The sequence below is a fragment of the Malania oleifera genome, chromosome 1 (assembly GCF_029873635.1).
Source record: "Malania oleifera isolate guangnan ecotype guangnan chromosome 1, ASM2987363v1, whole genome shotgun sequence".
Lineage (NCBI taxonomy): Eukaryota > Viridiplantae > Streptophyta > Magnoliopsida > Santalales > Ximeniaceae > Malania > Malania oleifera.
In genome coordinates, this window is record NC_080417.1 from 125,550,356 (window position 1) to 125,563,219 (window position 12,864).

General features: G+C 36.8%; 1 protein-coding gene across 2 annotated transcripts in view; it reads left to right on the plus strand.

Annotated features, from left to right (window-relative positions):
* The window catches only part of LOC131154022 (1,4-alpha-glucan-branching enzyme 1, chloroplastic/amyloplastic-like), an 86,009-nt gene that overhangs the window by 67,819 nt on the left and 5,326 nt on the right, over nt 1–12,864 (plus strand). For both annotated transcript variants that reach the window (XM_058106481.1, XM_058106484.1), the window contains exons 14-17: nt 492–620; nt 10,613–10,716; nt 11,503–11,647; nt 12,640–12,787. In XM_058106481.1, the coding sequence (XP_057962464.1) occupies nt 492–620; nt 10,613–10,716; nt 11,503–11,647; nt 12,640–12,787 (526 nt within the window). The remainder of the gene's footprint in view (nt 1–491; nt 621–10,612; nt 10,717–11,502; nt 11,648–12,639; nt 12,788–12,864) is intronic.

Genomic DNA, 12,864 nt, shown 5'->3' on the forward strand with positions numbered 1-12,864 from the left:
TGGGTTGGCACTCCCTTGGTGCCCTTTAATGTTATACTCCTTTACTCATGCGAAAAAGAAGAAGAAGAAGAAGAAGACGTAGATGAAAATTAGGCTGCATTATGTTAATTACCATATGCATCATATTTAGTGTTACTAGTCGTCTTCTATTTATTACTCTTCACTATCATCTTCCTTTTTTACTCTATTTTTACTCTCTTATTTTCTACTTGCACATTTTTATATGACCATTCTGGCTGCATGCTTATGTAAATTACCATATGCCGCAAATTTAGTGCTACTGATGGCCTTTCTTGCATTCCTAATTATTGAAAATTACGCTGTGTTATGTAAATTACCATATGCCTCATGTTTAGTGTTACTAGTCGCCTTTCTACATTCCTGATTTATTGCCAATTAGGCTGGGTTAGTTGCGGTCTGTATATTATTTAACTTTTATTTGGTATCCTATTATTGTTGTGCCCTGACTTTGATTCTTGTGCTGCTGTCAGGTGGGATTTACTGGAAATTACAATGAGTATTTTGGATATGCAACTGACGTAGATGCTGTAGTTTACCTGATGTTGGTTAATGATCTCATTCATGGGCTCTACCCCGAGGCCGTTACCATTGGTGAAGATGTATGTTATTTTATTTCATCTGGAAGTTTTGTCTATTTATAATTATATGTTATTTCATTTAATCTGGAAGTTTTGTCTATTTATAATTATATGTTATTTCATTTAATCTGGAAGTCTTGTCTAATTATAATTATTTTTTATTCTTATAATGTTTTTGCTATGGAGTTCAAATTTGGATTTTGGTCACAACTAAGATGAACCCCTCTCAATATGGTTAACCAAAATTACTTGATCCACAATTGTATTAATAAAAAGGAAGTACAAGATTTAGGAAAAATAAGAGTCTTCCAACTAGAAAGAAGAAATAAAAAGAACCCAACAAGAATCAGAAGGACGGAGTTTGATGCAGAAGGGTGTTCACCATCTAGATCTCATTTGAATAAGAAAGGTTAAGGAACTAAGGTCCCAAATCCCTGTTGGCAGTCCGATGAATTCAAATAAATTGAACCCTTAATTTCTCAGTGACCCCTCTTGATTTCTCTATTAGCATTTTTATGGTTCAACTTCCGTAGTTTCCAATCCTTGCTTACATAATAAGCAGTGAGCAATCCCCACAAGCAACAACAACAACAACAAAACCAAGCCTTAAGTCCCACTAGGTGGGGTTGGCTATAGGAATCCTTTTCTGTCAATTTATAGGATCATGGGCTTTCTCCCAACAAACTCAGGGCTATTAAATCTTTACTCACTTTCTCATTCCAAGTTATTTTTGGTCTACCCCTACCCTTATTATTAATCCTCACAATGATTGACTCACTCTTCCTCACTGGTTTACCATGTGGCCTACGTTACAAGTACCCAAACCATCTGAGGCGTCTCTCCCTTATCTTATCTTTTATACGATCTATCCCTAACTTACCCTGAATATGTTCATTTCTTATTTTATCTTTCAATGTTATACCACTCATCCATCTAAGCATTCTCATCTCAACATCTTTTACCTTTTAGATATGTTGTTTCTTAGTCACCCAACGTTATGATCCATATAGCATAGTTGGTCGTATAACCATCCTATAAAACTTCCTTAATTTTGAGGGTATTCTACGATCACAAAGCACACTTGAAACACTTCTCCATTTTACCCAATCTTCTTTAATTCTATATATTACATCCTCTTCAATTTCTCCTTTAGCCTGCACCAAAGTATCGAAATCTACAAGTGCTATTTATTTCTTTATCATCAAGTTTAACTTTGTCTCCAATATTCCTCCTACTATTACTGAAATTACATTTCATATATTTGGTCTTATTTCTACTTATCCTAAAACATCTAGATTCTAAAACTTCTCTTCATAATTCTAACTTAGCCTCTACTCCACCCCTAGTTTCATCAATCAATACAATATCATCTGCAAACAACATACCCTATAGAATCTCATTTTGGATATTAAGGGCTCAAAGTAGATCCTTGATGTACACCTATTGTGATTGGAAATTCTTTAGTCTCTCTACCTATAGTCCTTACACTAGTCATTAATCCATTGTACATATCCTTAATGACATAAACATGCCTACTACATATATCCTTTTTTTTTTCTTTCTAAAACCCACCATAGAACTTCCCTAAGTACCCTATCATATGCTTTCTCTAAGTCAATAAATACCATATGCAAGTCCCTCTTCTTTTTCCTAAACATTAATCTTCTTAAAAGATATATAGCTTTTATAGTAGATCTCCCAGGGCATAAAACCAAATTGATTTTCTAAGACCTTCATTTCTCGCCTTAATCTTGGTTTAACTACCCTTTCCCACAATTTCATCATATGACTCATTAGTTTAATTTCACGATAGTTATTACAATTTTGACTATTTCCTTTATTTTTGTATATAGGTATTAAAGTACTTTTCCTCCATTCATTTGGTATTTTCTTTGTTTTTATGATTGTGTTAAATGAATTAGATAACCATATAATTCCGTTGTCACCCAAGCATTTCCAAACTTCAATTGGGATGTTATCCAGTCCTATAGCTTTTCCATTTTTCATCTTTTTAAGTGCAAAATTAACTTTGTTAACTCTAATCATTGCAAATAAATCTCATATTTTCAGCCTTTTCCTCATTTGTCAATTCTAAGCTTAAGCCTTCTATTTGGTTTTCATTAAATAGCGTACTAAAGTAACTTTGCCATCTTTCTTTTGTCTTCTTCCTTAACTAGGACAATATCATCCTCACTTTTTATTCATTTTACATTACCTAATTCCGTACTCTTTCTTTCTTTAGCTCTAGCAAGTTTATATATTTCTCTTTTCTCTTCTTTTGTATCTAATCTATCATATAAATTATTAAATGATCCATGTTGAGCTTCACCAACGACCTTTTTTTTTGCATCTTTTTTTGCCTCTTTTTACTTATTCAAGTTTCTACATTTTTGCCATGTTTTATATCAAATTCGTTTTGTCTTTACAAATTTTTGGACATTTTTGATCCCACCACCAACTTTCTTTGCTATTTGAGAATCTTCCTCTTGATTCACTTAGAATCTCTTTTTCTATTTTTTAAATAGAGCTAGCTATCCTACTCTAAAGAGTATTTGTATCTATATCATCCTTTATAGTTCAATGACCATATTTGATTATTTTATCTTTAAATTTTATTATATTTTCTCACTTTAGGTTCCGCTACCTAGTTCTCTTATATTGATTTATTTTATCCTTTCCCTTCCATTTTTTGATACATATATCTGACACTAAAACGCTATATTGTGTGGTTAAGCTTTGATTTGGGATAAATTTACAATCCTTACATGATAAACGATCTACCCTCCTAGTTAAGAAAAAAAGTATTGGACTTTTTATTTTGTCCATTTTTAAGGGTTATTAAGTGTTCTCTTTTCTTAAAACAAGTAATCATTGTAATAAAATCATATGACATGGCAACGTCTAAGATCATCTCCCCCAGGCTCATTTTTGTCTCCATATATATATCCTCAATGTATCCTCTTATAACCTTTATTATCTCTTCCAACTTGTCCATTGAAATCTACTCCTATGAATATTTTCTTCGTCCCTGATATGCCTTGTATAATACTATCCATATCTTCCCAAAATTGTCTCTTAATATTTTCTGCTAAGCTTACTTATCTCTTTGCCTAAGACCATCTTGATTTTTATAATTCAATCTCCTATTCAAGGATTTAATATCCTTGAATCTATCAAAAGAAATGGTCCAGGATCGCATAAATTAGCGGAAAATGATTCATATAGCCGACCCCACCTAGTGGGACTAAGGCTTGGTTTTGTTGTTGTTGTTGTTATCTCCTACTCTATTTACATCTACAATTCTACCATTTAGGTGTTTGTCTACAATAATTCCTACCCCATTATTATTATTATTATTATTATTTTTTTTTTTTCTAGTGTACCAAAGTTTAAATCCTATTTTATCAATTTCTCTAGCTTTCTCCCCCACCCGCTTAGTTTCTTAAAAGCAAATTATATTAATTTTTCTTCTAATCATTGTGTCCAAAATTTCTGTGCTTTTTCCTCGTAAGTGACCCTATATTCCAAATTGCTAATCTAAGCCTAGTCTCTTGAACTAATTTCTTTACCGCTCACGTCTAGAATGATGTGAGAACTCTCGCATATTTGACACCTTACTCGGGCGCTGACACGGTGCGCCGCTTCGAGGCGATGTCCTAGCCCGCCCTCGCCCACTTTTCGTTACACCTGGCTGGTATTAGTGCAATGAATCACTCGTAGGGGATGCTCTAGATAATATTTAGTAAGGATTCATATCATAGTGATCTAACAAATTTTATGCTGGCTGTCAGCTACCTAATGCAACCCTCCTCCTTTACCCGGGCTTGGGATTGACTGCATGTGAAAAGATTAGGACATTAAGTGCATCACAGATGGAGTTGAGCAATCCCCACAAGCAAATTTTGAAAATTTTGATATATGCTTTTGGGCTGGCAGGAGGTTACCCAAACTTTATTGAGAGAAACACCTTGCCTATATGGATTGGAAAAGATGTAATAGACTACTCTAAATGTTTCATAAATAATGAGACCAAAAGGTGCAGACAGAAAGTTTGAATCTTCATATTGCAAGCCCTAGTAGTTTTCAACTGTTCCCTGCTTGTTCTCGAAGATCCATCTCACAAGGCCAAGCAAGTTCGACTGTTCAAAGCTTCATCGTTGAAACTTTTTGAAGGCTCATTCGAAGCTCTAGCAGGGTTCGAACTGCGAAGTTGCTTCTTCTCTTTGACAGATCTAGACTTCAGATACTATTAAAAACCTAAGGATGGGTCCCTCTTTCTCTCACATAGCAACTCTTTCACCACTGCACGAACACAAACATGGTTGTGCTACCAGGAGGTGATGTTAAAGTGCTTGGTGCAGATTGAAGGAAAATCCTTTGATCTGTGATTGGATAAGGAGTGGGAGACCCCTTCACTTGTTTGTGCTCAAGAATAATGTTTCTTGAAATAGATGGGTTAAATTCACGAAGGAGGCAGTTTCCTGGCTCACTGATGGTTTATCGACTTTCGTTCAATTGGGAAGGGGCTCCAGAAGCGGTCGCAAGGAAGACCTCCATTGCTGGATGGAGACTAGGTGGATGAGGGTGGGGAAGTTTTTTTTTTTTTTTTTTTCCCTAATAACAAAAAAGGATCTGTTAGTGAAAAGAATAATTACGAATAATGGAGGATAAGAAACTAGGAAAACTGAAAACTAACAAAGAAGCACAGTTACTTTAAAGCTGCCATCCAATCTCTTTGGACATCAGACAGCGATAAACCATTAAAATCCCAAAATAATGTGCCCAAAAGGAGGAGTAAAAAATGACTTTTCTACCAGATTACAGAGGAAAGGGTTTTCTTCTCTCTGAAAATTCTGTTATTCCTTTCAATCCACGCCACCACAGCACTGAAAAAACTGACCAGACCCAAAACTCCTCCCTTTTTTATTATTTCCAAAACCCCACAACTTTACCATTAGAAATAGATTCTGCAGTCAAGCCACCCATTCTTCTTCAAAAAACGAAAATAGATTATTCCATATGCATCTCACCGCCTTACAATGAAGAAATTGATGGCTAGAACTCTCATTTGAACCGCTGCACAGCATACAAATATCTGGACTAAGAGCTTTGTAGGGTCTCCTCATCTGTAACTTGTAAATCTTGTTGATTGTGAGGGTCCATACTTTAAATGGAACCTTTGCTTTCCACACAACTTTATTTAACAAGAAGGGTCTATGGTTTGTGGATTTAGTAACATTTAAGAAAAAAGACCTTGAAGAAAAGAGCCCCGAAGTATCCCCAATCCAAAACCTTGTGTCCTCCCACAAATTTGGGAAGAAAGAATCCAACACACTCAGTAAACGAGGGTGGGGAAGTTTTTGGATTTAGGGCTGAGGGGAAAAGGTAAGAATTTTTCAGTGTTCATTCCTGGAGGCATAAATGGAATTGGACAGTGAAGCTTCGCGAACAAGTTCTGCCATTTCGCAAAGGAAATTTGTCATGTTTTTGAAGGAGCATGCATTGCAAGCACTTCAGCTCCCAGATTGTAGAGTAAGGTGGTGATGGAATGAAAGATAGATGAAGGCTGATTAAGTAGTCCACAATTAGCAAAATTGTGTCTAAAGTACAGGGCTTATCTGTGATTGAAGGAATCAGGAGTTGCTGTTACCAGATTACAGTGCCGCTCGATCAGAGGCAAATGTCCATAAGGTGCAGGGAACTAGGGTTCCGGTGGTTGTTGCTAATCTTGCAGAGGCGGCTAGGGTTGCGAAAGGGGACGACAAGGCTACGAAGTCTGGGCCTGGTCATTTGGTACTCATCTTGGATTTGAGCCAGGTTTTTGAGAAAGGTGATGCTTCTTTTTTAACAAAGTTTGGGCATTTAATAGAACAGGCCGAGTGTTTTGACAAGAATGCTATGGACCTTTATCTGGATTCAAAAGAAGGCTCTTATAAACAGGGGCATTCACAGATGGACCTCGTATCTAAGTAGGCCCAGTGCAAGGATATGGGTGATCAGGCCCTTCCTTTGCATGACCCTGTTTCTGAACAAGCCCGCTTTCCTAGCCAAGATTTATATACGAGAGAGGTGGGTATTCAGCTAGATGGTAATGAAATACAAAATCTCTCTCCAGCTCTCCAAAATAAGCATAGTATTGATCAACATTCAGAGCATAATCAGAATGGTTTTAATTTGGTTTTGAAAACAGTTTGCGACGAAAATGATGATAATAGTGTGTCAGATTGGCTGTTGATTCTGGTTTTGCAGAGAGATTAGAGGCTGGTGTCACCAGGATTAATAAAAAAAGGAGCTGGGTTGGATAGGAAATCTGGTGTTTCAGGATTTAATTCTGAAAAATCTAAGGGTCAAAAGGTGTATGGCCGTTGGAAGGCTGCTATGATGGGTGTGGAATGAGGAAATTATATGAAGCAAAGAGAGCATTCTGGTGAGATAAGGCCAAAGATTACAATGAGAGATTCTGAAAGAGTTGAGCATTGTGGAACATACACTTGCTAAGATGAAGGATATAGCAACTAATGGAGTTAGCAAAGGAAAGAAGGCTAGAAGTGGGGAGATTTTTCAGATAACAATAGTGATGGTGTCAGCGAATTTGACTGTGATGATAGTTTGCTGTTGGATGAGATCCAGAAACAATATGGATATGTTTCTGATTTCTGTGATGTTCTCGGGTACCTATCGTATGTACATCTTTCCCCGTTGGAAGGATTGAAGGGGTTTCCTATTTTTTAGAACAATGGATGGATAATAAACTACAGTGCAATGATGGAATTTTACATACACCAATGGAGGTGATTTTTAGGAAGTACTTGGAAGCCCAAGATATGATGGATAAACTGGATTTAAAAACGTGTGATGCTGGTGGAATTGAAGTGCACTTTGATGGGGTTAAGTACAAAGTGAAGAAAGGTTTGAGGGGGCTTGCAAATTTAAAGTGCTTGGTGAATTATGATGGAAAGGGATTGAAAATGGGTTTTCTTACTTAGAAGTACTATTCTGTTATTTATTATTATTTTTTTATTTTTCATTATTATTAGTTTTTGTTTTGTTTCTCTTTTTCTTTTTATTTTCGGACGGACCTCTCGTTCCCTTAGGTTGTAGCTTCTCCTTTTCAATCTAAAGTGTTTCATTAATAATCTCATCTATGCAAGTGGTTTTTCTATCATAATGTAGTAACCTATTATAAATGTAGGTGTTAAAATTGATCCTGTGAACCCCCTTCCTTTCTTTCGTTCTTTTTCTTGGTTTTTTTTTCAACACTTGATTTCATATGGAGAAGAACTGTGATGGTATTCTCTCCCGCATGAAGACCTTTCCATCTCTCATTTTGCTATTCACTTTGTGGTGCACTTAGATCTTGATGGAGGGGGTTCGTTTAGTCCACATCGAAATCCTTTGATCAGAGGTTGGATAAAGTGGGAAGGTTGCAGCTTTGTTCGCTCTTGAGAAGAATCGGCAACACAATCGGTGGGTTGTACTTTCATTGGCTGCTGCAACACGGTTCTTGCAGGGATTTTCGTCTCTTGTTGGAAGGTTAAGCAAGGGTTTTTGAAGCTTCTGGGTGGGTTTCGTTAACTATTGGATGGTGATTCATGCAACTGGCAGGTAAGCTCTTGGAATTAGGGCATGGATGGAGAGGAAGAAGGTACTTATCTTTGTTCCTGAAGGGTCCAGTGGTGATGCATGGCTTCAATTTGGGAAAGAATTTAGTGCTCTTGTGTGCTGTCTTATTCCTGGCACTGATGGTGTAGGTAGCAAAATGATCATTGAGAATCGTTCTTGGATTCAGGTAGTTCAGGAATCTGATGCTGCTGGTGTTCGTTCGACTTGTAAGGGTGTGCCGGAGGTGGTGTCTATTCCTTGTGGGGGGTGAAGATGCAAGAGGAAGTCCTTCAGCCTGCTTCACTCAATCAGTCGAAGTTGCTAAGAGCAAGGATTCTGGATGGAGGGGTTGAATCTAGATGCGTCTAGGGTTTCCTGCATGGATGAGGGTTGATGAAGATTGGGTGGGTTGGGCCTAGGTCTTTGACGATTGCATCAGAACTGGCCCGGTTGTTTGACAGCAATGAAGGCCTATTAAAACCTCTGATGAGCCTGTCGGTTAAGGTGGCCCAAAGTAAGATTTATGATTCTACTTTGGGCTTGGTTAATGACAAAGAAAACCCTCCAGGTATGTCTCAGCTGGGCTAACTGAATGGGCATGCCCAAAGTCTATTCCTATTGGATTTAATATCCTGGTTGAATGCCAGGTCCCTAATCAGAATGAAACCCATAGTCTTTCTTTTATAAACTGTGAGGCAGTGGGTCTTCATCTACCTTTGGGGCAGAAGCAAGCTGCCACTGCATCAGTGCTTTTCTTGACCTCAAATAAGATCCATGGTGGTAAAGAGGAAAGAAGTAGCTGTTCCGGGGGGAAAAAAAAAATGAGGTGGAATTAGAAAGGTTGGTTTCTAAAAATTCGACTAATATTCAAAATGTGAGCATTCCTCTCTTTTAAAGCTTGATTAATCTGCGTTATTGGCCCAGAAACTAATACTTCAAGTTTTTAGGTGAAGTGGTAATCCAGAACCTAATAGCTCAAGTTTTTAGGTGAAGTGGTAATCTAACATGGAATTAGAGCCATGTGGTCCTAGGTTCTAGTGTTGTTGCTTTCTTTCATTGTGCGTTGTTTTAAAAATTATGGTTTTACCTGTAATGGGTGTTATTTATTGTGTGTTTATTTCTCCATGTGCTATCGAGTTGCATGTGCGGGGGGAGTGTTAATGCTTGATGTACATTGTTGACCCACAAGCTAACTGCTGCTTAAGATTTTAGGTGAAGTGGTAATCTAACACTCTCTAACCAAATGCCCTATGCAATTGCGAACGCTACACAAATCCATAACCTTCTAGCATCCATTTGCCCATGAAACCCACTCAAAGAAGCCAACAAGAAAGACTTCAAAGACATAATTGGTGTTTAATTCTGTAAAGGATGGCCAAACCAACAAAGGCCTTGAATTGATCAAAGGAAAGGGGTAGATGAATGGATCAACTGAGAAATAAATGGCTTGCTAGAAAACATTCCAGAACCATCCAAACTCCACACCCTAGGACCTCTTCTAGAAGAAGGATGGAAAGAATTTTAACGAGCAGCAGCCTCCCTAGCGTTTTGTTCTTTCCAAAAATGAAAACCCTCAAGAAAATGAATCACCTTCAACAACCAAGATAGAAGAAAGAAGTTTTTCAGTAGTAGAAATTGATTTTCCTCAAACCACAAATCCTCCCATAACCAACATGAGAGCCACCCCCAACATTGTATTTAACAAAACAAAAAACAAGAAGTCTGCAAAAAGAATTTCCAATGATTCACGAGTAACCCTAATGCCAATATTAGCATCCCGCCCAACCAAAATTACATATGATCACCTTATGCTGAAGAAATTTATTTTTGAGGGAAAATGCCAAAACTATTTCCCTATTAGGGCAATGTTTTTAGACATCAAATTACTAAGACCCTCGTAGCTTTTCCTTAGACCTCCAAATAACTTCCCAAACTCGGCGATCCCTTGTCTCACTGACATGGAAGTTCTTCATCACACGTTCCAATATATTAGCCAGTCCAACTGGAATCCTAAACAAGGACATCAATCAAAGAGGAATAGAAGAAAGAGCTTCTTGAATCAAAGTAGTATGACCACCTAAAGAAAAAAGTCACCACCTTTTAATCCGTCGAGATGCTTCAAGACCTTAGCAAATGTAGGATACTAAAAGGAAACTGTCCAGGGATTATCACGTAGAGCTGATGTAACATATTTGTGAATTACAATCTAAAATGCCCTTCGTGTCAAATTGACACGGTAGTATTCTGTTTTATCAATTATACACAGCTAATACACTGTAAATCAACAATAACTGTCAGCACTGTTTACTGACTATTCTTTTTTCCTTGTGATTTTTCTTTATTTCAATTATTGTTGTTGTTGCTGTTGCTGTTGTTGTTGTTGTTGTTATTATTGTTTATTATTTTTGTAGGTTAGTGGAATGCCAACATTTTGTATTCCTACTCAAGATGGTGGTGTGGGTTTTGATTATCGCCTGCATATGGCCATTGCTGATAAGTGGATCGAACTTCTCAAGTACGTCTCTAATGAATCTCTAAACAGTTCATCATTTTCCTTTCTGTTGTTTCAACTCTCATTGGATTTATTTATATTCAAGGTTGTAGGGGAAACTAACCCCTTCCCTTTCAAAAACCAATTTAAGAACAATTCCTGTCCTGCACTGCCTCCTAGCATCACAAATTCATCCATGCAGGCTCCAAAAAAATGGAAGCCGGATATGGAATAGTTGCTAAATTCTCTTTTCCCTTGGGAGAATGCCTTAGGAACCTGATCCCAAAGCCTGCTGCTTATGCACCCTCTATATGTTTTGTTTCCAAAAAAATCCTTGCAGATTTGCTAAAAATGCCAAAAGAAACACAGACTTCCAGGCATGGGCATCTATTTTATTAGTTAAATTAGTGCAATGAAGTTTAGCAAAATGAACCTTCTTATTTCAGAGCATTGATGTTGGCCTGATATTAGTTGTTAAATTTATTGAGATAGAAGTTGTATGAAACTGACATTTACTGCGATCTGATGCGCAAGTGTATGAATTTGAATGTTGTTCTAGAAGGACACTAATCTATATATCCTGCCTGAACCCAGGTTTGTTTGAACCGGCATGCAAATCAGGCTTTGGCACTCTGCCTTGGTTTTGTCTGCGTATAAGGAATTATATAATAGCTGTGTTTGTACACAAAATATATGTTGATTTGAGTGTTCAAGAAAAGTTAATGTTGATTTGTTTTTATTATTGTTGCAATTAATGTACATGGCATAAGCAATCTCACTACTGTCTGCTTGTCTTGCTTCTTGATATAGGAAAAGGGATGAAGATTGGAAAATGGGTGACATTGTACACACATTTACCAACCGAAGGTGGTTGGAAAAATGTGTTGCTTATGCTGAAAGTCATGACCAAGCTTTAGTCGGTGACAAAACTATTGCATTCTGGTTGATGGACAAGGTTGGATAAGTTTCTACTTTGTGATAATATTGTTCATCATGAAGAACACTTCATTGTAAATTCTGTTTGATTTTTTGAGAGTTAGATTTTTTGAAAGTTATGATAAGCATTACTGTTTCTCTCTACCAATTTCTGTACTTTTGTCTGCTAATTGTTACTGCCTTAGTGATTCATTTAAACCATATTACATACCGTCACATAATTGCTAACTTTGTCTACATCAATAGTGAATGCATATTAATTATGTAATTTATGGATTGGTGTTTGGTAGAACTATTTTCTCGAGTTTAATGAAATAGTTTTTGTTAAATATTTCTTGTAAAATTTGGTTCAGCAGTTCTTTTTTAAGGACCGTACTACTATGTGTCTTGCTATGCAACATTCTTAAGGTACATAGGGTGCAGCATGAATGTAGTTAGTTTTGGATGTGATGGGAGCTACTATTAGTATTCCATTATAATTGAATTGATACAACTAGAGGATTGAAATCAAATTCATACAAGTCTTTCAGAATGGACCCTTTGAAAAATAAATGTAGGATTCAGTGATGGATATAATTATAATAGAATACATGTTTTTTTATATCATGCAGTCTTATAGGAATGTTGGGATATCATGTTGACAAGAATAATGAAACAATTGTGCAGTCAATCCATGAAGCTGTAGAGACCTTGTTGAGTTGGAATGAGTTAGAGTCACGTCACCCTAAAATTGATACAAAGTGGCATTCCATTTGATATGTTTGGTGTTATACATGGTAGCTACAAAGTGACCTGCATATGGGCATAGAAATACATGAAAAACATGGAAGTTTCATTCTATTATTCTTGCTGTAATTTCTATTTGATATGTTTATGAGTCTGGTCTCTTGCATTTTTTTAAAAACCACTAGATGTGGAGTTAAATTTATTGATTATGTGTGTGAACTATTATTCAAGGAAGAGTGTGATGGACATGAGGTACTCATCTAATATTTCCTTTTCCCTGATCAGGATATGTATGACTTCATGGCGTTGGATAGACCATCAACTCCTCTTATAGATCGTGGTATAGCATTACACAAAATGATCAGACTGATTACCATGGGAATAGGTGGAGAAGGATATTTGAACTTCATGGGAAATGAATTTGGGCATCCTGGTAAGGATAAGCCAAGTGTATGCTCCCGCCCCCCAAGTTTATCGAATAATTTCCTCCTTGTCATCACCGCTGAATTG